Source organism: Symphalangus syndactylus, chromosome 21 (genome assembly GCF_028878055.3).
Source record: "Symphalangus syndactylus isolate Jambi chromosome 21, NHGRI_mSymSyn1-v2.1_pri, whole genome shotgun sequence".
Taxonomy (NCBI): Eukaryota; Metazoa; Chordata; class Mammalia; order Primates; family Hylobatidae; genus Symphalangus; species Symphalangus syndactylus.
In genome coordinates, this window is record NC_072443.2 from 7,676,015 (window position 1) to 7,703,123 (window position 27,109).

At 33.5% G+C, this 27,109-nt stretch overlaps 1 protein-coding gene across 6 annotated transcripts in view; it reads right to left on the reverse strand.

Annotated features, from left to right (window-relative positions):
- Window positions 1–590: 590 nt before the first annotated feature.
- Window positions 591–27,109, reverse strand: part of CADM2 (cell adhesion molecule 2) — a 1,117,716-nt gene continuing 1,091,197 nt past the window's right edge. For all 6 annotated transcript variants that reach the window (XM_063630530.1, XM_063630529.1, XM_055260304.2 and 3 more), the window contains 2 exons: window positions 9,289–9,414; window positions 591–8,356 (listed from right to left, as the gene is read on the reverse strand). In XM_063630530.1, the coding sequence (XP_063486600.1) occupies window positions 8,238–8,356; window positions 9,289–9,414 (245 nt within the window). In that variant the 3' untranslated portion in view covers window positions 591–8,237. The remainder of the gene's footprint in view (window positions 8,357–9,288; window positions 9,415–27,109) is intronic.

Consider the following 27,109-nt stretch of genomic DNA (forward strand, 5'->3'; position numbering starts at 1 on the left):
GTTTTCTAGGTTTCAAAACACTAGAGGATAAAAATTCTTAAATTGTACAAAACAGATAAAGTATGGTTTGAAATTTTTAAAAAACCATACATTTCCTGGAACTTCTTAGTTTAAATGTATATATTGTTATATATTAGCATTATCCTGGAATTATCATATAATGAGGGCCTTCATAGGCATCAAAACCCAATTATTAATAACACTTAGACTTAATGTCCTTTACTGAATTGTACGAACCAGAATTTCTAGTGTGCCTTCAATTCTATACATTATTTGAACAAAATAAGAATTGCCATTATGAAAACAGAGTTGATTCACCTAGCAAGCATGGGTTCCATATTTGTATACAGCTGAAAAGCTGCACAAGAGTGGGCATTTTGGGTAATTTTTTTTTAAAAAAAGAACACATGTGGATGAATGTTTTACTTCAAATACCATTATTTTCTTTCAGATGTGCTGAATCTGATCTTCGATACAGTGTCAAATCTCCTAACCTGTAATGCAGGGCATTTTTTTTATATTAAATGGAAAAAATGTGAATTAAAAACAAAATAAAATGTTATTTAATAAAATAAACCAGATACAAAATCTTGCCTTGTATTTACAGATAAATTTTAATGGAATATTTCATGGTCTAACACAAATATGAGACCCAATGACACTAAATCTTGTACAGCCTTTGGCTTACCCTGTATAACAAAATTTGTTATTTAAAGTAGACTACAAAATACTTTATGGTAAGTGAACTTCCAAAGACACAAAGAAAATCCTCCATAAATTTAAAAGCTTATCTGAAATCCTTATTGGCAGAAGCTTAGGTTGGATATATGATTAATTGCATTATCTTAGGTAGCTGAAATATATAATACTGGTTAGAGTATGAAGGTTAAAAAAATAGGTTTAGGTATTTTTGCTTCTGTTCCTACTCAACATTAGTAAACACACATAAGTGAATGTAAAATTACCTTTACAGAGTTTTAAAATTTTGGCAATCTCAAGCAAATTTCCCTAAGTCAGCAACATTTTTTTTACCCTTAGTCATCACTTTACATGGTTCATATATTCCAAGGAATAACGATTAAATGTTGTACAAATAAGATAACATTTATTTTACTGATGCTTAATTTTTAAAACTTCCACTTAGAAATTTACAAGGAAAATGGGCATCATCGAGGAAAACTAAAATGGATGGATAATATATGCAGTTGAAAAAAAGGTATTCAAAATAATGTGTTTGGCATAGAGAAGTATGTTTTGTACCATCGTTTTAATGACCTGTCACTGGAAAAAAGAAAGTTCCATCTTTCAATGTCTATTTTCAAGGTTAAGAAAATGTACTAAATGAATAGACAATTCGGTAATGTCCAACAGATAACTAAAATTCAAATTTTATTTTTCCATATTTATCAGACAATTTTTTTCTGACAAGACTTTACTGAAAGATGAAGTGCAAATGGGAACCCTGTAAAAATGTTTATAAGAGTTGTACATGACATATTTTAAGCGCCGCTAAGTACACATTGAATACTTTGTAAGTATATAGGCATATCAACATGCAAGTGTCATGTACCAAATATTACAATATGCATTTTGTTTTTTGAAAATGTTAATGACAAGAGTAGATTCAATAACTGTGTTTCTCTATTTTCTGTGCTTATATGGTTAATTTTGTTGGATCTTCTTTATAGCACAGAATTTATTTTTTATGCTGTCATAAATATACCCTTCCAAAAGTTATGAATTTCATGTCGTATAAATAGCACATTTTATTTTTGAAGCTACATTACTGGGAACACCTGCGTTTCTGGATACCATTTTCAGAGATAAGTCTTTAAATTATTTTTAACATGGCAGACTTGTTCTAATGTTGGTTATGTTGAAATGTTTATGATAAAAATGGAGCTTTCTTGAGGGAATATTTTTTGGGTGAATGAAAAGCTAAACAACAAATTCACAAATATTGATGTGAATGCAATATGAAGAAAACAGGTCAGTAATCTCAAATTCATAAATCCTTGGGTGATGACTTAACTGCGTCATTGAATCTACAATAAGTACAGTAAGTAGAGTTAAATAAATTTGTAAAAAGATTAAAATTGTATACATTTATAAGGAGAAAGAGTACTAGCTTTGAAAAATTTCTAGATTATTTTTCTTTCTATTTATGAGATTTATTCAATACATTAAAAACACAGAGAAAAGCAAAAAGGATAGAGATAGAACAATTCAGTTTACATTTCATAGTTTTTTAACCAATTGGTGACCACTGCTTTCAAACATCAATATTTTATTGCGTATGATTTTCACTATCAGTAAATATAAAGAGAAAAGTGTCTACTAGCATCATGTACACGAAAAAGCATCTGAAGAAAGAAAGCATTTGAGGTTTGACAGTACTGTTTGTAAGTGTAATGTTGCATTTCATACCGCACTTAAAAGTCCACGTAGTTACTGCTGCTTTGACCCTGGATGTGGGAAAAGTGCTTAAGTGCTGAGCCCTGGTAGGTTTTTGTTTTGCCCCTGCAATCTTCAAATCTCTTTTAACTTTTCTTCTTTTGAAATATACAGTATATTTCATAGGGGAAAATAGTGGGTTTTTTTTTGTTTTTTTGTTTTTTTTTAACATCTTTTTCACATTTGGGCCCATTCTCTCCAAAATAATCATACATTTCTTGAGATATATATATAACTTGAGTTTCTTGAGTTACATATATATAACTTCTTGATATATATATGCATATAAAATATGTGAAGATCAACCAAATATTATTGATAACATAACCACATAACATAGAAACATCTTACTTTAAGCATATTTTAGAGATTCACCATTATAATTTGAGATATTCACGTTTTTATTTTTTCCTACAGAAGAATCTGTCATTTCTTTTAGGATAATTAAATTACATCATTGAAAAATTCTTAATATGTCTATGTAGACAAAATGAAGTGGGCATTTGTGGCAATACTGTGCATTATATGAGGATTATTTATTAATAAGGCGAAAATTTTAAAATACTTAAATTTGTCTCATACAGATAATACTTGGTAAAATAATTCATATACATGAGTTTTACTTAAAACACAGCATGAATTTTTAAGAAATTGTTACATTTTAAAAATTAAATATCAGATTGGATCGCAAAGTGTTGCCATTTTAATTATTTTTAAAAATCAATACAACTATATTAACATTGAAATATTAAATAGGTATGAGAAGGACTATTCTTATAAAGTTATAATATTTTGCCTTTAGGAAAAGCTAATGATAGAAAAGGAAAAACAAATGCAGATTCATACACCATAGAATACACTGAAGAACTTGGCTTTTGAGATTTCCCAGGGGGTGGGGAGTGCACTGTTATAATAGTTCCGTAAGAATGCTTCCTGGGATATCTGGTAAATAATTATTTCCTCTATTTATATTGAAGTATCATAGCCCATGTTAAAAGTGAGAGGTAGAAGGATTATTGTAAGTATGCATGGCAGAGAACTTACCAGCTATATCCAATAACTATTGCATTCAATATTAATAATCTCAATACATAAAAATGCTGATGATTTTAGAACCCATTCTTATACGTTGTCCCCTTTAACTCTCTTTATTATCTTGCTACTTTCAATCCATTGCCTTTGGAAGGGTATGAGTGCAAAGGGCTTGTTTGGGGGTAGAATAGAGAGAGAAAGGGAAAAAAATGAATAGAAAAAGAAGTGATATTTAAAAATTCCCATTAAGATATAGTGACTTTAACTATTAAAATTACCCTATGTTCTTTCATTGAATACATTTGTACTTATAATAAAAGGACTACAATCTATGAAAACATGCACACATTTCAAACAAAACTGAAGAATTCCCAATTCAATGAGATATGAATCGAAATTTAAAACTCAGGTTATTTCTTTCTCTGCAATAACACCAAAAACTAATCCAAATAAAAATGTTACTGTGTCACATTAATAAGAAAAACTTAACTTGTCCTTGAATTAGTTGTATTTTTAATGAATGCTTTAGTATGTGAGAGGTGAAGATTAGCAACCTCTTGGATCTTGCTGAAGAATTCTTTAAAATCCCTTTGCAGTAAGTATCCAGCAATAGAACTGCAGATATTGCACTGAGTATATTTCAATATTGCCAGTGTATATTTGAAAACAAATTCTATTATCTACACTAAGATTTCCTCTTTCCCAATATTCAAAATGCATATTATAATTACATGGGTTTCCAACATCCATACACAGCAAGTACAAGATACTTACATGTACGTACACTGTAGTTACCTATATTTTGCATAGTTTTTAGTGTGTACTTTGTGCCACTTAATAAAAAGCATTACTCAACAGTAATTCTCATTAGGTGTTTCATTTATTTGGCTGTGATTACTGGTTATTTTTTGTTTTGTATTGTTTTATCAGAGATTACCATTTGCAAAGGGAAATAATACTGGGCAATTTTAGCGACTCTAAGTAATTAGCAATACCATGGGAAAGTTGCAGTAAGACATGAGGTTTTGCATTTTCTCCACAATTAAAAAGCATAATGTAAAATTTAATATTTGTTTTTCACTAAATTATCTTGATGTCCAAAGAAAAACAAAAGGCATTTGAAATGTTCCCCTTGGTAACACTTTGCAATAAGTGGCACTAAATTACACGATAACTGCTATGTTACATGGAAGAGCCATCACTGTCAAACAGCTGCTATACATGTGCCTATATGGAATCTCAATGCTGTTACAATCATGAGTACATAATTACAAATGAGCCTGTACTTTTGATTGAGATATTTATATTTTTACAAAGAAATAAAAATAAATGAGGTGTTAGTTTCTTTGCCATATTTAGGAAAGTTAGTTTTCTTTCTCTATGTGTTATTTTAATTGTGGAGTTTCAATGAAAGATTAAGCATCTTGAATCAATATGAGATCATCCAGTTTCTAGATTAAACTCCAATATCAGGTTCCTTAAACTGCTTCTTGGATTCTCTGGTAAAAGAAAACAAGTTGAAATTTCTCTCTCTTTTCGATTTCTCTTTCTCACTTATACACACACATATACACACACACAAACGTGCACACCATCAATACTCTGCTCAGGCGCTGTCTTTAATCTTGCACTCACAAACATTTCTTTTTCCTCCTACTTTTGATAATAATCCTACCTAGAACACGCAAAAATGGAAAATAAAAAAGAAAAGAAAAATGCTGCTTAGACTTGATTTTGATGGAGGACAATCAATTTACACTGTAAACAGTACACTGGCAGAGAATAGCTACTTTTGGTAAAGAATAATGCTCCATATTCTACTAAGGGTGTGTGTGTGTGCACACTGCTTCCATTGAGTTCCCTACCTACTGTGCTCACTCAGAAGAGACAGAAATTGACTCTATGCGCACGCAAGTGTGCACATTCCAGACAACGAAATTGACATCATTCTCATTTAGAAATATTGTGTCATTATTTTCTGACTTGTTGGAATAGAAATGAGCATAATTTTTACAATTTATTTTTTGTTTGGTTGAAAATTAAATAATTTTAACAGGTATGAAAATGTAACTTCATTGATATTATTTTCTCCAGTTCAGAACAGGGTGTCTCATTTAAAGCAAACTATATTTAACAGGCAAACATTTAATTAGGTCCCACAAATTATAATATACCAGCATTTGTAACTAGTATAATAATCTAGTTGTTTTAGCTAACTGGTTTTATAAGAGTTCTAATGAGATTTTATATTACTCTGAAGGGTTAAAAGAGTCAAAAATCATGAAATGCAACCAATTTCGGATTTCTAATTTTACAGTGCTATAAATAATGATTGAGTTATTTAGGCAACAATTTAGTTGTTGGAGCCAAGTAGAATATAGATGAAATGAAGAGGGATGTAAATACGCCATCGATGAAGAGTAGCAATTTTGTAAGTGCATCCTGAAATTAGGCTTTAAATAGTAATTGATGATGCAGTTCATACAACTTACTTCTGTAATAAGAACCTTTCCATTTTGTACTAACAGGATGAATTTTGTTTTGTGGAGTCTTTCTAAAGATTATGCATTGAAAGATATGAACAGTTTATAAACCTATTCTAGTTTCAATGTGTCTAGTAGCACCTACCTGATTCTCTCAAACTACCATACTATATTAACATATTATTGCATTTTTCCACAGATGGTATGGAGTGAACTGTAAAAACAAGCATGCAATCACATCAATGCAGACTTATTTCCTTAAAATGTCATACTGTATATGATTTATTATGTTAACACTCAACCACATCATATTATTTATGTTCTGTATATTCTGAAAAAGTGCTGCTTGACTGACATCGTCCTTTTTCTTTTATAAGAAAGCAACAAGATAAATGCTTCAACAATCAAAAAAAAAACTTTAAAATTCTAACATTTTCCTTAAAAGATTTATACTTTTCTGATAAATAATCAAAGATACAGCACCCTTGTCTTTCATTTGATATTAATACATGATGTTGCACTCAACCATTCTTATTCCCCAAAAATATATTCCACAATACTATTTTTAAAACCATAGGCCATCATGCGTCAGACATCACAAGTATAGCTACCATATTGTCATATTTGTTTTCTTCTTAAAGGTGCAATGCTTGTAAATGGGATTTTTTTTAATCTAACTGGAGTTTTATTCTTTAGCATATAATAAATTTAATGAGAACTAATCTAACAATATTTTATTTTACTAGAAGAAATAATAAGACTTTAGATTAACTGTGTCATATTTAAGAATACAGCATTTCTTAATGGTTAAATACACCAAAATTTTAAAATCATCCAGAGAAAGAGACTTTCACTTTGGAGTTAAAAGCATGGCAGGAATTCTCTATCACTCACTGTTTCATCAGTTTGTACCTCACAAAATGCATAGACAGGAATTTAATATAAAGAATTAGTTCATTTATACAGAAAACATATCTTAAACACTTCTTTTTGGCAAACCAACATAGGTCAGCAGCTCTGGAACTGCAAAATGAAAATTTGTAAATTTTTAGCAAACTAAAATTTATTTTTAGGTTATTATTCAACTGTGGTTGTAATTTAAAACCTGAGGCTGTGCACTGGTTGTTAGCTTAAAATTACCTTTCCTTATAACATTGTGCTTCCATTGTATAACAAATAAAATTAACAAGAACTAGAAAAATTTGTTGTTGAACAGTGCTAGGACATACAGACAAAAATACTAATACATGTTATCTACTTATAATATTGGTTTAAGTAATATTTAAAGGGATATAATGGAGGTTAGAAAATGCTTACTTATGACTGAGTTACATACAGCCAAAAAAGTTAAATATGTATCAAATAATGTTTAATTGGATTTATTATATGCACTATATACAGATACTAAAATGTCTGAAAATTGTGCCCTATGGATACTTCAATATTGTTTAGACAAGTGAATCTTTATGAAGCAAATAAATTATAGAATCAAATTAGAGAAATGAATTAAATCTTTGTAATTCCAAAAGCAGTAAATCATTTGGAATAATTTATTGGTAAATGAAGCTACAATATCCTAATAGTAAGATCTATATAATTATAGAAGATACCATGTCATGATTGCAATTGGTACACATGGCTTCTGTATCAAATACTATCTTTCAATAGCAAATCGATACAGCTTTACCAGTATAATCTCCACCATTCCAAAAACTACACTATAGTGTTTTTTTTTAATTTTATGTTTTCTAGGAAATGTTTCCAAAGCATGTTGTCTTTGAAGACAGACATGCAGAAAACATTAATTGTAAACCTCTAACCTTCACTTATTCTTAAGTACATTACGTCCTTCCTTAATCCTGTTACTTGTGAAAGCTGTCCAATGGCAAACTGATAAGATCTATGACTTGAAGGGGAAAAAATGGGGGAAAAAACTCTGCATACGTTTTTTAATGTATAAAAACCACTCAATATCATGATCCAAGGAGATGATTAACATTGTTAAGGCTGTATATTCAAGCACTGTATGTTAAAAGAGCAATGGTGTGAAATTTAGGCAGTAAGAAATGTCCTGCATTATGGATGGTACAGTAATTAAAGAATGATGCTTTCAACAGCTGATTGTTGGTATACACTGGCTACTGATAGCAGTACAGTATGGGAGTTAATAAGGGTAGCAGACGATGGTAGAAATGAATTCTGAAAGATGATAGCCAGTTTTCTCCAGCAGTCAGCCTGGTAGTAAAACTCAGAATCTTGGCCTGCATCTTAAATGAAATATTCTTTTTTCTCTTCAGCATTGACTTGGCTGCCTTCAGCATTGATAATGGCTGTATCAGCATCTGGTGCATCTTCAGCTCCTTTAGCTTCATTTGTTAAATACGTTCCTGCATATATTGGAAGAAAAATATGTTAGCTCTGTGAGACTGGTAAAATACCCAGCATTAAAGCTACATTATTTGGGAAAAAACTTTTGCCAGAGTTTTGAGACCTAATATGCTACCCGATTGACTCTTCTGAAGTTGCACTCTTTCCTTTCAGTTTTCGGGTATGCTGCAGGTGAAGCTGTGGCTTGATTTACTACAGGCAAGAGCCAAACTGAAATGGGTAATAAGTAATTGTGACTTCTTTAATGATGGATAAAATCAATGTGAACCTCATAGCCGGAGCAAACAAGGTCTTTTGTGAAGATTTTTTTTTTTTTTTTTTTTGAGATGGAGTCTCGCTCTGTTGCCCAGGCTGGAGTGCAGTGGCGCAATCTGGGCTCACTGCAAGCTCCCCGTCCCGGGTTCACGCCATTCTCCTGCCTCAGCCTCCCAAGTACCTGGGACTACGTTTTGTCAAGATCTTAAAAATGGTCATGTCAAACTTGTCACCGTTTATTTTGGTAAACTTCTTTAAAAGTAGGTTATAGCAATAAAGTGGTACCTGGCCCATTGCACAATATATATTTTCCTCACTAAATATGGTTGCGCAGATGTTCACAAACTGACAAACAAAAACATCAACCAAATAGTTACAGTTGGATTTCAGTTCTAGAAATAAATTACAAACTTTCTTCCATATTTTTTCTATTTTTCTGAGCCAGTGGCTTACTCTATGACATCTGGCCATTGGCTAAACATTATTTTGCTAAGCTAATCCAACTTTAAATTTAAGTAAAATAATTAAGAATTCACTGAAATAATTTAGCATTTCTCTCTATCTCCCTATTCTACACACATGTACAGAAACATATATGCACTGATATCATATTTTATAATGAAGTTAGTCTAGAATATTTTGCCAACATTCAGTACTCTGACTAAATATAACATACCTTTATGCCTTGCCAGATATCGACCAAGCAGAAAGATAGAACACAGCGTGACAAATACAACTACAGCCACTATTCCTCCTATGAGAGCATGGTCAGGGCCATTCTGGCCAGCCAAAGCATTAGGATCTGGAAAAGACAGGAAAATATTGTTCTAGGTAATGTGTTTAGTCATAGAATACATAACTGCATTAGAATGAGTTATTTTGAAAATTAACATGATTTATATTAAATAATACATTAACGTGTGTTACACCAGTCATCCTATGAACAAATATTATACTATACTAGGTATCTGGGGATATAACATTTGATATATGAATCACTATTGCCATTGTGCTTACATTTTAAGGAAAAGATTGGATAAGCAAATATACATATATCATTTTGTATAGATACAGGCCTTTCCTTCCTCCTCACCTCCATCTGAAAATATATGTGTGTATGCTTGTATATTTCTTTGGTGTGAGTAACACAACTATATTGTTATCTAGTTAAAATAATGTCATGAGAAAGCCTGGGGCCAAAAATGATAATTTGAGATTTATCATTGTATAAATGTTATTTAGAGCTATGGAAATTGACTAATTCACCCATCAGTGTCTAGATGGAGAAAAGAAGAGGTCTGAGAACTGACCACTGGAAACTTCCATATTTAAAATTCAGGAAGAGGAGGAACTTCTAGTTGTGCAGAGTGAAAAGGAGAGAACATTCAGATAGGAAGCGATATTGGAGAAAACACTAGTTGATCAAAGCGAAGAATGTATTTTGGTGGGAAAGCAGGGGTTGAGACTGTTAAATGCTGTTGATAGAAAGAGGAAGATGAATACTCAGCATCAAGATTTAGATGCCGGAGGAACTTGTGATTCTAGAGAAAGTGATTGGAAAGAGACAAATTAATAATATACTTTCATATTCTGTGTTTACCAGGATTTTACAGGCAAGAGATCAGCCCAGAAAAGGATGGCCAGTTTTCAAGAAGAAATGAAAAGGTCATTGTATTGATCGCCATTCTAACTGGGGTGAGATGGTATCTCATTGTGGTTTTGATTTGCATTTCTCTGATGGCCAGTGATGATGAGCATTTTTTCATTGCGGAAGGCATTGTGGCGATTCCTCAGGGATCTAGAAGTAGAAATACCATTTGACCCAGCCATCCCATTACTGGGTATATACCCAAAGGAATATAAATCATGCTGCTATAAAGACACATGCACACGTATGTTTATTGCGGCACTACTCACAATAGCAAAGACTTGGAACCAACCCAAATGTCCAACAATGATACACTGGATTAAGAAAATGTGGCACATATACACCATGGAATACTATGCAGTCATAAAAAATGAGGAGTTCATGTCCTCTGTAGGGACATGGATGAAGCTGGAAACCATCATTCTCAGCAAACTATCGCAAGGACAAAAAGCCAAACACTGCATGTTCTCACTCATAGGTGGGAATTGAACAATGAGAACACTTGAGCACAGGAAGGAGAACATCACACACCGGGGCCTGTTGTGGGGTGAGGGGAGGGGGGAGGGATAGCATCAGGAGATATACCTAATGTAAATGACGAGTTAATGGGTGCAGCACACGAACATGGCACATGTATACACATGTAACAAACCTGCACGTTGTGCACATGTACCCTAGAATTTAAAGTGTAATAAAAAATATATATACAAAAAAAGAAATTAAAAGGTCAAAAGAAAACCGAGACATTTGGGCATTCAAAAGTTTGGAAAATTATCTCTTTATAGAAGGATAAAACTGAGTGAAGACCTGGGCAATAAAATCCACTAAGACTCAGCCCTATGACAAAGATCAGATTGAGTGTACTTCCTCCTCTCCCAGGTTCATTGCTGCAGATAGCCTCAGGATAGCTATTTATAATTTACAGATGGATTTAAGGGAGAATGAAAGTAAAGAAATAAATTAGGCTTGGCAAGAATGCCTTCAAAAACTAGAGCTGGATTATAGGAACATTAATCTGACAAATAGATTGTGAGTCTTCTGTATTTTTAATATAACTGCTGTGTCAAAGGATCATCTGTCTAGATAGAAGAAAAAAGTCTGACTGTTTGAAACTTCAAACAACGTCTAGACACCTAAACTTGCTGAATGCAAAACGTGGACTATAAAAGCTATGTATCCCTGATGGAGGACATACTCCCTGACACCTACTTCAAATACAATCATGGACTATGACTAACTAGGTTGAACTCAACAGAAGGTAGAATTTGGGAAAGCAAAAAGGAATGAATAGAGGAGAATCCAGGTTCTTCAGGGAACAACAACACTTGCCAAGACCGAGGGGACTTGTAATGCCAGCCTGGCATGTTTTTATAATTGCTACAGATCCCTGATTACCCTGTGTATAGCATTCTTGGTTTAATTCCAAATGGGAGTATTTATTATCATAAAGTGCCCCTCCTCTATCATGTGTATTGTGTATGCGATGGAGAGGAGCATTAAAAACTTGTCTTCTTTTCACTTCTTTTCATCAGATATGGTGAAGAGAATTGTGTGTATCTGAGGATCTTGAGCTTTGAGTTGGATACCTTGGTTTGATGGAACTTTACGTTGTTTCTTTAGAAGGGATGTGGTAGTGGTTTGTGTAAAGGAAAAGAGGTGAAAAAATATTTGGCGATCAGAAGGGTATATTGGGGCAGAGATTTCTAGCTGATAACAAACATTTTCTTTGCTTTCAGTTATTAGAACTAGGCATTTTCCAGTCTCTGTTACAGTTGATTAAATAAAGTGATTTGTATTCTAGACAACTAAATGAAGACTCAGCCGATAAAAAAAACCTCACACATGTAAGCCTCCTGGGTGATCTCAGGAGATGAAAGTTGTAGATAAGAGAGTCAAAGGAGTAAGTAAAGCTAAATCTCTGCCTGAAAAAACAAAAATTAACAATACACGCTATGTTTCGTTTTGTTTTATGTTTTGCCCAGGCTGGAGTTCAGTGAGTGGCATGATCTCAGCTCACTGCAACCTCCACCTCCCAGGTACAAGCGATTCTACTGCCTCAGCCTTCCAGGTAGCTGGGATTACAGGTGCCCACTACCATGGCTACTTAGCCTCGGCTAATTTTTGTATATTTTTAGTAGAGACAGGGTTTCACCATGTTGGCCAGGCTAGTCTCGAATTCCTGACCTCAAGAAATCCACCCACCTCAGCCTCCCGAAGTGCTGGGATTACAGGTGTGAGCCACTGCACCCAGCCTAACAATACACCTTTGAAATGCCTGTTGCAGGTCGGGGTGAGGGGGTGGGGGAAGCTTTACTTTAAAAACATTAACTGTTAAAATTAAAGTTATAACAGTTAATTTTAGCTCTCTAATATCTATTTCTTGTATTTCCCTACATTTCTATCATTGCCCATGAATATCCAAAAATGAGGAAAAAATAAACCTGTTATATTTCTGAATTCTCTATTCATATTACTTGTGATATACTTTGGAATCAGTTTAAAAATCCACCTCTTGCTCAAGTTTTCGTATACAGACAGTCATAAATCATATCCATTTTATTTGCTGAATATCTTGCAGAACTGGGCACTCTTTTAGCGAACTTAGAAATCATTTTTGTTCATACATCTCTGCAGCTGTCTTTTTTGCTGAAGGTAAATTCTAAAAAGTATTTCTGGATCAATGGTATAAATATTTTGTAAACGCTTTTGATAAATATTGTCAATATACATTGCCGAAAAATTGTACAAATTCAACCCTCCCCCTACATCAACAGTACCTAAGGGATTCTTTTCTCCATATTGCATTAACATCAAAATATAATTTTAAAAAATTTTGCCATTCTGATGTGGAAAAGTAGCATCTAAATTTAAATGTTTTGGATTAATGAAATTACAGGTTAACATAATAATGTCTAAATATTTTCAGCTATTTTAATTCATTACTTTTTAAATGCCTGTCTATGCAATTTGTCCGTTTTTCTGTTTAAATTTCACTTTAACAGCTCTCTTTAACGATTAACAATTTTTAACAAGTTCGCTTTATTTTTCATTTTTGGTATTTTCAGATAGATTAGTCTTACAACTTTATGTAATCAAATCCATTCAATTACTATGTTATGACATGTGGCTTGTGGCTCATGGAATAACACACTTTTGCAATAAGATTACATGCATATAAATCTTTATTGTCATCTAACCCTTTAGTTATTATACCTTAATCCTTCTAAAATGTATTGTGGTCTATGATTTGAGGCTAAAGTGTTAAAATATAACTTCTGTTTTTACAGCCAGCTGTCCCCCACACAATTTCTTTAATCAATAATTTTATGTAGCTTACCGTAAAATAATTGTGTATATATTTTATATGTTTCTGCACATTCTAGTCTATATGAGTGATCTGTATGCCCAATCTTACACCAGTATTATGGTTTTAAAAATCAGTTGAAAGACTTCTAAAAGACACTCCCTATCAAGTTCAGAAAAATTTTGGAAGAATCAAAATATAACAGATTATTTATTGGGATTTATAAACTTATAAATACATTTTGTTTTCTATAGTGTATTATCCAGAATCAGCATGATTCTTTAACAATTCAAACACTCAGTGTCTTTTAGTAAGTTGCGTAGTTTTCTGGTATTGGATCATATGTTTGCATTAATGTTATTTTCTGTTTTTAAACAAAATTTTTAGTAATTGAAAATGTTTAAATATTAAGACATTAAAAATATTCAAAGCTGTTATTATTATTATTATTATTATTATTATTATTGAGACATAGCCTTGCTCTGTAGCCCAGGCTGGAGTGCAGTGGTGCGATCTTGACTCACTGCAACCTCCACCTCCTGGGTTTCAGTGATTCTCCTGCCTCAGCCTCCCAAGCAGCTGGGACTACAGACGTGCACCATCACGCCCAGCTAATTTCTGTATTTCCAGTAGAGATGGGGTTTCACCATATTGGTGAGGCTGGTCTTGAACTCCTGACCTCGTGATCTGCCTGCCTCAGTCTCCAAAAGTGCTGGGATTACAGGCGTGAGTCACCGCACCCAGCCGTTATTATTTTTTAATTAAATTGTATGTTTTCTGTATTAGTCTGTTCTCATGCTGCTAATAAAGCCGTACCTGTGGACCAGGTAATTTATAAGGAAAAAGAGGTTTAAGGGACTCAGAGTTCCTGTCTCAAAAATAAATAAATAAATAAATAAATAAATAAATAAATAAATAAATTATCTTTACATAGCGTTGAATTTTCTTTTCTCATTTTTAATCTTACTATTGGGATGACTTGAACAAAGACTGTCTGTTCTGATGCTGATGGTATTTCCTGCTCATTCTTAATGCTGTAGCTCAATTCAGGTACAGCTATCTTTGCAACTGAAATATGAATTATATGACATCTGTATCTAGTAAATGGAATGGAGGTAGCGTCTTAGGATATAGGTCACTATTAGGGAAAGGTTTCATTGATTTATTTAATTTTTTTGCCTATAATCTTCATTCTTACAGTAGAATCTCAGATTATATATGTAGGCCATTTTCCCTTTCCTTTTTTTTGACATTAAAACGATTTGACCTGTTAAAATTTGTTGTAGATCAATTTAAATTTATCGTGTTCATTATTGTTTTCAGTTTGTTTCAGATACATTCAGAGATAGATTAATATAACTTTTGAAGAAATTAATTTATAACACATATTTATTGGATCCATTCATTCTTATAATCTGTGAAGGAAATACTTCAACTTTCATCTTTCATTTCATTGACAAAGTAAATCAACATATTTTCATAGGATTTTAAGGTTTTGAAGATAATATGGATATGAAAAAAGTTACTTCATATGTCTACAAGTAAGTGTATTTTTTAAAAAGTAATATTTTTGGCTATGCTTTTTTTTTAATCCCCATAACTGTTGGAACTAAGAGCCTCTCCTTAAGTTTTTATTCTTAGCAACTAAAACAAATGTTTGAGATTGAGGATAAGTATTACCTGAATGATGAAGGAAGAGTACATCATTTAAATGGCTACATTTCAATGGAAATTTCTCATATTTCCTCTCACATCTACCTCCTATTTCATAGCAATAAAAAGACGAAGTAAAGTCTTCTGAAATTTCTTAACAGAGAGCTGTGTCTGCATTGTTATTCAGATAAACACATCATGTATTGTTAAAGATCATTTTTCATTCTCAAGCATTAGCCCATGATTTGTTGGCATTAGCCTGTTAATATTGGAGTAAATTTCAGGAGATGTGATAATACATTAGTAATCTCTTTTACCTGACAATGCAAAAAACGCAAAAGATATTGTAAACATAAAACTTTCTGAACTTAACAACTTTCATTTGGAGTTATTTGATTCTTAGTAAAGACTCCAAAGAGAAAATTATGTCAAATTATAATACCTAAGGTCAGTAATTTTAAATATTTACAAGAGTGAAAAATAACACTAATTTATAGTTTTATTTAAAACCTTAATATGAAGAAATCCTAAATTATGTAATTCTATCTCTGAAACCATTGCTGGGGTTTCTATCAAGAGTCTAGTCTATCGTGTTTTCTGTTCTTAAAATACAAGGTACAAACTCAAATAGGAAGAATTTCTGGCCTTTTAAGATAACAGTACTTAGAAAATATGAATGCAAATAGCTCTTCATTCTAATGTTGGAATTTTTTTTTTTTTTTTTTGAGACGGAGTCTCACTCTGTCACCTAGGCTGAAGGGCAGGGGTGCAATCTCAGCTCACTGCAACCTCTGCCTCCTGGGTTCAAGCGATTCTCCTGACTCAGCCTCCCAAGTAGCTGAGATTATAGGCGCGCGTCACCATGCCAGGCTAATTTTGGTATTTTTAGTGGAGACAGGGTTTCACCATGTTGACCAGGGTGGTCTTGAACTCCTGACCTCAGGTGATCCACCTGCCTAGGCCTCCCAAAGTGCTAGGATTACAGGTGCGAGCCACTGCATCCGGCCATGTAAAATTTTTTTTATGAAAAATATTAAGTTATTATATTTGATTTTCAGTTATAAATATAAAGGTAGGAAATAATTAAAATTTAAATCATTTTATTTAAAATATTTTAAAATTAAGTTCCGAGGACATTTTTATACAAAGAAAGTGATTATTATTCAATTGTTATTATATATTAAAATAAATATATTTTCAAAGTCAAATTTTGATTAACAGAAAACTCAGTGAAAATTTTTCAAGTGGAAGACACTGCTTACAAACTCTGGATTTACAAATTGTTTACACCAAGCCTTAAACCATTTACTGCTATTTGTGTGACACAGGTCAGGTTTTTTAGCCTTCTCATCTTTAGAATGTGAATACTTATTTCCCAGCATTGTCAGCTACTAAATGTATCAATACTCTTAAATGGCTTAGAAGAATGTCTGACACAAAGGAAGCACTATCCAAATGTTAGTTTGATGAGGGAAAAAAAAAGAGTTGGAAAGTATAAGCTGCCATGTGGAAAAATATAGGTTTCCTTTTTCAGCCTTTTAAAAGACTCATTCAGGACTTTGAATTTACTCCATGTGAAAACTGTGAACCATTCTAAGTGTTTCTTTGAAAGATTAGGGAAAATATTAATACAGAAAGATTTGTATAACATGAGATTAGATGGAAAAAGAATCTGGTGGCAGTCTGATGGGCGAGGATTAAATAAGAGAATAATTTGTTGAGTATTTAATCTGTGTCAGGATCTATGTAATACATTGCAATTTTATTCAGTGTATGTAAAGTGTGTACTCAGAAAAATCATATTTATTATAAATAAAAGATTGATAAACCATGAAACAGCTTGCTTAAACTAGTTTTGAAATAATCTTGGAAAAGCTTTAAAATTAACTATGGAAGTCAGTTTTTAGTATGGCTAGGATGACTCCTATTTTGGGATCAAGAGCTGGTTGAGGTCATTTATAGCATTTTATTTTTCCACATTGTCTGTATTCTCTTTTTTCTATCATGATGGAGAATCCAATGCCCATCCATGCTAAATAATCTCCTGTTATTTATGCTTCTTCTTCCTGTAAGGTATACTTCTTTCCCTCTGGGCATGCAAATTCCAAACAACAGTGATCAGTCTCTCTATGTCAATTATCCTTGAATTATTTAATCCAAGAGTTTACCCCTCCAGATTAATTCACTTGTTTAAGTTTTATCTTCCCCCAAAGATATAAGTTTTCTTGAAGATAAAGGTTGTTTCTTACACTTGTAATATAGCTGTAACAGCACTTTTACACAGTTCTTAAAGCTAAGCAAATTGAGTGAATGAATAATATTAAATTCTTATGCTAAATTCCAAACAGAGATTGCTTTTTATATGCCAATTTGCTGTGCTGAGCAATGGATCACTGCCCCTTCATAGTATTAAATTATAGTAAAACTGTTACTATCAAGTATAAATGACTCATCCAGATGTGTACTTCATTACTGCTTTTTATAATTTGATTCTAACATTAAATTAGAATTTTTTCCATATACTTAAGGGCCCACTTTGCCCTATTTAAAAAGAATAATTCTTCGGAAAGAGGGGCACTGTGGTACAACATTAGAAACAGTTATACATAATTTATGGGGAAAAAATAAACTGTTCTTTGACATTAGCAAAGTCCCTGGAGAGAAATGCATCACTGCACTCACTCAAGGGCCATCTATTATGTCCTAATTTTATGTACAATTACTGTTTCTGACAAAAACGCTAAAGAATACTATCTAAGAGATAGAAAACATGAAAACACATAATTCTTCATATTTGTGCAGTGATTTGCAGATAGTTTTAACTATACATAATATATGTAGAAACTTTATGAGTTTTAAATTAAGGCTACATCATACAACATATTTTCAATGATGGGTTAAAGCAAATCCAAGCAAACACAAAATTTAATCTTTCCTCTCAGAATGTATTTAGTGTAACATAAATTTATTTTCCCATGAAGCTAATAAAAAACAAATGGCCCTGCATGTTTATATCTGTAAGAGTACATAAGTTTCCTCTTCACAACGTTTTGGGCCATACTAATTATAAAATCACCATTTTCTTTGTTTTAGTTTGGTTTGTTTTTAGTGTTCCAAGGCTGTTTAGCTTAGAGATACAATCAATTTACAACCTGTTTCAGTAAGTGCAATGTGATTATCAGGAGTGCAGAAGGAAAGTGTTGCCACTCCGTGCACTAATTTCATGCACTGGAGGGCAGCTTCCCTCCTGGGAAGATTGTCCCTTTTCGTGATCTGATCTGCTCATCCTTTCTTCATTATTTACAGACATCCTAATTATTTCACAATCGATTTTATTAATTTATATTTATACATAATCAATAATGTGCTGGGCACAAATAAAATACGTCCTTGAAAAAGATACCCTGTTTGTTCTTCAGAGCAAAAATTAAATGGAAAATGTATCCGAACATGGTATTTCTATTTTTGGAAAAAGTAGGTTCTAGCATAGTTCTCTTCCTTTCAGTGATATTTTTTGCTGGTGAATGCAGGCTAGTATTTCCTTGACTATTTCAAGTGAGGAAATTTTTTAGCTCTGAAGAATTTGAACAACTCCAGAGAGGACTCTCAACCAGCAGAGCAGTGCAGCTATTAGAACTAAGGGTCCTTCACAAAATGCTTCACCTCCTTTCTCACTGACGTTCATAAAGTGAGAGAACTTTCCATGAGGAGATTACCTGTGTGATAACAGGAGGAAGGTGAAAGAAAAGAATGTTTTTTAAGGCTATCTAGCTGATCAAACGGAAAATAAAATAAACTTATTTTGGTAATCTATGGATTGGTAATCTATGGATTACCATAGATTATCATGGGGCCATTTGCTGCTGAGAAAAGTCAGCTAAGTTTTCCATTGGGCACATAACGTAGAGTCTAATTTTCCTTCATAAAATAGTAGTCTCTGTTTAAGCTCAGATATCTCAAATGGTATTTCACTCTAGTTTCCATGTGACCAGTGTAGAGTTTCAGTTTCTCCGTCTATAAATGAGAATATGTACTTGCTCTGCTTTTCTCAAAACAGTCATTGTTAAAAAATCAGTTTATGATGAATCTGCTAAGGTCTGAATGTTTGTGTCCCTCCAAAATTCATGTGTTGAAATCTTAATCACCAATGCGATGATATTAGGAGGTGGAGCCTTTGGAACATGATGAGGTCGTGAGAGTTCTTCCCTCATTGGTGGAATTAGTGCCCTAAAATAAAAAAATTAGCAAGGCATGGTGGCATGCCTGGCTAATCTCAGCTATTCAGGAGGCTGAGGCAGGAGTATCTCTGGAACCCAGGAGGCAGAGTTTGCAGTGAGCTGAGATCGTGCTACTGCACTCCAGCCAGGGTGACAGAGCAAGAATCCCTCTGAAAAAAAAAAAAAAAAAAAAAAAAAGAGGGAATGCCCAGAGAGTTGCATTGCTTTGCCCCTTTCACCATGTGAGTACACAGAGAATACACTATCTATGAACCAAAAAGCAGGCCCTCACCAGACACTGAATCTGCCTGCACCTTGATATCATAATTCTCAGCATCCAGAACTGTGAGAAATACATTTCTGTTGTTTATAAACTACCCAACTGGTGGTATTTTGTTATAGCAGACCAAATGGACAAAGACAGAACATACGCATATGTCATATCTAAAAAGTTTTCTATAAATATGCAAATAAAACAATGAGCTTCATAAGGTTAGACGTCGTGCAACAAGCCTGCATTTTCTAGTTTGGGGTTGCTTTCATCAGAAAAAAAATATACTAAAATTCATTTCACAGTGCTTAGTTTATTTTATGTGATCTATATAAATTGCTGTTTTTTATTCTGTTGCTTCATGTCTTTCTCTCTTGGAGCTGTTCTGCCTTCAATGTCAACGATACCAAACTCTTCACACATCACTGTTCTCTGTCTACACACATAAAATAAATAAATAGGAACAACCATTAGGAAAAAAAATAAATGACTTCAATATGACATTGCCATGTATCTATTTTGGCAATGTATTCTGTGAAAATCTAAAAAGATAAATTAAGGTATGTTTAAGCAGAATGGAGGTTAAATATATTATATGCAATTATTTTTGCCTAAGAGTAAAATATAGATATAAACACATTTCTTCTTAAGCTGAACTAAAAAAAAAAGGACACATGACTTGATTATAATTAAATTAAGCACGCTTTCAGAGGAAACAACAAAAATAGTATAGAAGAATTTTTTAAATACTTAGTATAATAAAGAATAAATATTTGCCAATGAGATCGTTTATAGACTCCACATTATTCTAAATTTTTCAGTCTGTACCAATTGATTGTGATGTTTATCCATGTGCAGAAATACATCTGATGGAAAAATAAACACTTAAATGGGGTAGAAACATCACCTGTTAGAAGCATATTACGTTTTTATGAGCCAATACGTTAGACACACAATACTATTTCTACTAAAATATATTTTTAAACAAGTCAGTTCTAAAATGTATATAATAACACTATTCACTATAGTCAAATCAATTCTGTTACATATTTTTTGAATTGATTATTCTGGTGATAATTATAAGTTATATTAGCTATGTTTATGAGTCTTAAAAACCACTATAAATGATAATTGAACCAGTTCCTCAGTTATGATAATGAATATATGTCTTTTCCATATATCATTAAAAAGAGATCATCACATACCAGTGGAAAAGACTTATGCTTTTTAAAAATATTAAAATATTAAGCTTAAATAGATGTTTTTCGATTACATTTTCATCTACTAAGTTATGTTCAAATAGAAAGTAACTCAATCACTCCCATCTTACTGTTACTCGTCCTTTATATACTAGCTATATGATCAATATGTTACTTACTTAACCTCTCTCTACCTTAGTTTTCACATCTATTAAACAGGATAATAATAAGAATAGGTGACATAAAAATTCTTGTGCATATCAGATCAGATAATATATACAAAAGTTTTAGTACAATACTTGTCCCATAAAATATAATAGTTAATATTTATTAAAAGCATTATTCTTATTACTTTATTAAATGTATTACGTAAGTATAAACTCATTTGAACCACAAATCAGTCTTGCAACATAATTACTATTTTCATACCAAATTTAGATTTTTTAGTAAATATTTATCATTATGTTATTGTCCAAGCTGCTAACTGCAAAACTGAACCTGACCCAAGCTGAATTAGACCAGTGTAAGAAAATTTTCAGAAGGGAAAGTTGCTATCAAGAGGATAGACCATGATTACTGCGTGTTAAAAAGTAATTGTTTGGCTTATGGATGCCTGAACACATGTTCTTGTGAACGACTTTCCAAAATTGCAAGGAAGATTCCTTTCCTGAGATTCTTTGTTTTCTGTGCTGTGTTCTCTCTTGAAACTATTCCATGAGGACATTGGAAGAAAACAAAGACCAAACATCACTGGGTTTCTTCTGCATCTCCCAATCCAGAAGCTATTTTCCAAAATGACCAAAAGTATAAATGGTGGATAAGTTTTTGGCAAGTGTACACGCAAAAAATGCATTTAGATCCAAAAGGTAATGTAGAAAATGTGTTTAGAGTTCAAATGTTTGACTTACAAGGAAAATCCAGTCTCTTAATGTAATTGATAGGATATAATAAAAAATGCGCCAGGATATTTCAAATATTGCATTACAGAAACCAACTTAGAATGTCACTTAATTTTGGATCTGTAAAGTATATTAATTTACTCCACTATAGGAAGAAGGTTTTTGTTTTTGTTTTTGTTTTTGTTTTTGTTTTTTGAGACGGAGTCTCGCTCTGTCGCCCAGGCTGGAGTGCAGTGGCGCAATCTCGGCTCACTGCAAGCTCCGCCTCCCAGGTTCGAAATTTATTGATTTCTTATAACATGAATTCAGAAGAAAATACTGGTATAAAACTTCAGTGTAGATAACCCTTGGAGATTTGGCTATTTATGTAAGCTATTTATTTAATATCTATCAAGAGCTGCTATGACCTTATTATCATTAAGAATGTAGTGATCAGATAGTCATGGATCTAGACACTGATATAATGACACAAATAGTTGTGTGCATGTTTGTGAGTATAAAATACACTTTATTTTTCCAAAAAGAAAGAAAAATAAATTTTGTAAGAAACATACTATGCTTAAATTACAACAGTGCTTTCTATTTAAGCACACAGAAAATTTGCATACTCTATGAATTAACAGCTTGTGATTTTTTTAAATGTGAGAAATAAGTATGCAAAATGCAGCTAACTAAGCCTATAACAGAATCTTCAGAAGAAATTTACTTAAATATTAATGAGTGCAAATATGACTATAAAATAATTCTACCCTTACAAGTTAATATGAAGTATAATTACATGTAAAATTTTGTCCTACATCGTTGTTACAAAGCACTGGACTTAAATTCTTGTTATACATAAAATATAATTATTCATTTTAACAATTATTGCACAGAACCTTATAGGCCAAGCATACCAATGAAAAGACTTAACTGAAAGCTTTAAGATGCTTTCACTACAGTCATTTCAACTGTGCTGAAGAAAAATTTAAATGGCAACCTTAAAATATCTGTATTTTATATTCCACACTATATGTTATAATAATAAAAGTAAAATTTTAAAACTTTTCAAAGCTGTACCTAATACCTAAGAATGTCCCAGAATTTTAATGATAGGACCCTATAGCCTTCCTCTACTTAAGCAATACAAATACAATTTACAGGTACAGACTGTGTCTTTCATAGATACCATTAAATACATAACCTAAAATAAATCATATTTTAATTACAGTTGCAAACTTCATGTAGTTATAATCATTCTTCTAAATTAGTGTAATTGTTTATGTTTCTATAACAAATTGTGTTTAATTCTCTTTTTTCTCCTACCTTCAAATAAATCCATTTTTTCCTTTTTTCTAGAATTTGTCATTCACTAAGGGTTCGAACTGTCTTACAAAGTAACACAAGAAAATAACAAATAACAAAGTTGTTTTTTGAAAGTCATTGATGTGATTTAGATCTGTGTCCCCACCAGATACCATGTCAAATTGTAATTCCCAGTGTTGGAGGAAGGGCATGATAGGAGGTGACTGAATTGTGGGAACGGTTTCTCATGATGGTTTAGCACTATCTCCTTGGTGCTATTTTAATGATAGTGAGTGAGTGAGTTCTCCTGAGATCTGATTGTTTCACAGTGTGTAGCACCTCCCTTGGCTCTCTCTTCTTCCTGCTCCTGCCATGTGAAGTTCTGGCTCCCCCTTCACCTTCCACCATAATTGTAAGTTACCTGGGCTTCCTCCCCTGCAGAAGCCCAGCAGATGCCAGGATCGTGCTTCCTGTACAGCCTGTGGAACTGTGAGCCAATTTTCTTTATAAATTACCCAGTCTCAGGTATTTATAGCAATGCTATAACAGACTAATACAGAAAATTGGTACCAAGGAGTAGGACATTTCTATAGAATACCTAAAAATGTGGAAACAACTTTGGAACTTGGTAATAGGCGAGGTTGGAAAAGTTTGGAGGGCTCAGAAGAAGACAAGAAGATGAGTGGAAATTTGGAACTTCTTATAGACTTGTTGAATAGTTGTGACCAAAATGCTGGTAGTGATATGGACAATGAACTCCAGGCTGAGGAAGTCTCAGATACAGATAAAGAACTTACTGGGAACTGGAGCAAAGGTCACATTAGTTATGTGTTAGCAAAGAAACTGGCTGCATTGAGTCCCTGCCCTAGGGATCCATGGAACTTTGAACTTGAGAGTGTTGATATAAGGTATCTGGCAGAATAAATGTCTAAGTAGCAAAGCATTCAAGATTTGATCTGGCTGCTTCTAACATCCTATCTCATATGTGTAAGCCAAGAAATGATGAATAATTGCAATTTATATTTAAAAAGAAAGCAGAGTATATAAGCTTGGAAAATTTGCAACCTGGCCATGTGGTAGAAAAGAAAAGTCCATTTTTAGGTGAGGAATTAAAGCAGGCTGCAGAAATTTGCGTAAGTAAAAAGCCAAGATAATGTGGAAAACCCAAGACAATAGGGAAAAGGCCTTGAAGGCATTTCAGAGACCTTTGCAGCAGGCTAGTCCATGACTGGTGGTTTCATTCTGTCCTCCTAGGTCTCTGGGCCAGGCCCAGGGCCCAGCTACTCTGTGCAGCCTTGGGACACTGCTCCTTGCATCTCAGCCACTCCACCTCTACTTGTGACTCAAGTGGGACCAGCTATGGCTTGGGTCACTGATTCAGAGGGTGCAAGCCTTAAGCCTTGGTGGTTTCCATGTGTTAAGCCTGTGGGTGCACAGAGGGCAAGATTTGAGGCTTGGGAGCTTTCACCTAGATTCCAGAGGATGTATGGAAAAGCCTGGATGTCCAGGCAGAAGCCTGCTTCAGTGGCAAAGCCATAATGAAGAACTTCTACTAGGGCAGTACAAAGTGGGAAATGAGAGGCTGGAGCCCCCACACAGAGTCCCCACTGGGGCACTGCCTAGTGGAACTCTGGGAGTAGAGTCACTGTCCTCCAGACCCCAGAATGGTAGATCCACTGACAGCTTGTACTGTGTGCCTGGAAAAGCTTCAGGCACTCAATGCCAGCCCATAAGAGCAGCCACAGGGACTGAACTCTGCAAACTCACAGGAATGGAGCTGCTCAAGGCCTTAGTAGCCCACCCCTCAAACCAGTGTGCCCTGGATGTGAGACATGGAGTCAAAGGAGATTATTTTGAAGCTTTAAGATTTAATGACTGCCCTGCTTGGTTTCCAAATTGCCAGGGACCTGCAGCCCCTTTCTTTTGGCTGATTTCTCCCTTTTGGAATGGGAGTATTTACCCAACACCTGTACCCCTGTTGCAACTCGAGAGTAACAAACTTGTTTTTGGTTTTACAGGCTCATAGGCAGAAGAGACTTGCCTAGTCCCAGATGAGACTTTGAACTTTGGAGTTAATGGTGGAATAAGTTAAAAGTTTGGGGGACTTCTGGAAAAGCATGATTGTATTTTGCACTGTGAGAGGGACATCAGATTTGAAGGGTCAGGCACAGAATGATGTGGTTTGGATCTGTGTCCCCACCAAATTTCATGTTGGATTGTAACCCTAATAATTAAAGATGGGGCATGATGTGAAGTGATTAGATCATGGGAGCAGTTTCCCATGAATGGTTTAGAACCATCCCTTTGGTGCTGTTCTCACGATAGTGAGTGAGTTCTCATGAGATCTGGTTGTTTAAAAGTGTGTAGCACCGATCCTCACCTTCCTCCTTCCCCCTTTGCCTTCTGCTACGATTGTAAGTTTTCTGATGCCTGCCCCCCATCCCAGAAACTGAGCAGATGCCAGCATCACGTTTCTTGTACAGCCCACGGAACTGTGAGCCAACTAAACCCCTTTTCATTATAAATTACTCAGTCTTGGCCGGGCACGGTGGCTCACGCTTGTAATCCCAGCACTTTGGGAGGCCGAGGAGGTCAGGAGATCGAGACCACCCTGGCTAAAATGGTGAAACCCCGTCTCTACTAAAAATACAAAAAATTAGCCAGGTGTGGTGGCGGGTACCTGTAGTCCCAGCTACTCGGGAGACTGAGGCGGGAGGATGGCATGAACCCGGGAGGCGGAGCTTGCAGTGAGCCGAGATCGCGCCACTGCACTCCAGCCTGGGTGACAGAGTGAGAGTCTGTCTCAAAAATAAATAAATAAATAAATAAAATAAAATAAAATAAAATAAATTACCCAGTCTTAGGTATTTCTGTATAGCAATGTGAGAACGGACTAATACAGTCACGTTCTAACGTGACAGCTCAGTTAGAATCAGAAGTGTTAATATCTGGTTCTCTATTTTGTTCACTGAATCATAACTTTCTAACTTTGCATATGGAAGACATTTTAATTTACTACATTACATGAAAGGTTTTTGTTGTTATAAATACAAAACAGGAAAAAACAAGGGTACAACAATTCTTTACTAAAGAAAAATTTTAAAATTTACCTTTTTTTGGAAAAGACTTGCCATAAAAATGAGACACTGATTATGAATCCTAGTTTTAATTGTGTTTTATAGTTAGAGGCCTTGTTTCATTTTCTGTAAAATGTTGCCTTTGTTGATCACCTATCTTATAAAATTTATTGTGAAAATGAGATGGGATCTTATGTAGAACATTCTCAGTAGGGCATCCAGCAGAATAGATGTTCAATATGTGCTTTCCTTGTTTGTACAATGTAAACTTATTTGAGATAAGAGTAGTTATGTCAATGGAAACACAGAAGTAATCAAGCTTAAGAACATTGTTAATGGAAATATGGGAGATAACCACAGGATAGCTGTAGTATATCTCATTGGCTTAGTGTAATAAATAAATTATTGATAGGATTATTTTATGCTTTTTAATTAGCATTTAAGTTTTAGCAGGATTTAATTTAATAGCCTTTTAATTTAATTTAATGAAATAAAATTCTATGCAAGTTTATTAGGACAACAGTAGTACCCATTAATATCGTTTTGATCAAGCAATAAAATTGTGGAAGTCATTTCAGAGTAGGTATGTGATTCACCTGAATATTTCCCGTTATACATCTTATATTAATAGCAATCTATTATTATTCTTTGGTAATAAACTTAATTCATATTTTTCTCCTATAAAACATCACAAATATATCAGAAAGTGCTATATTTTCTGTGAGCACTTTCAAAAGGCTGTACATATATATCTATATACACACGTATATACATGTACAAATCTTTAAACAAATACATATATATTCATTTTTCTAACTTTGAAAATAAAATAACATACTCATAATGCACATTTTTGAATGTTAAAAAAATAACATTTAGTTGATGTCTTCCATTACACCCATCCTCCAAAGATAAATAAGCTCCATCTACCTTAACAGGTATATT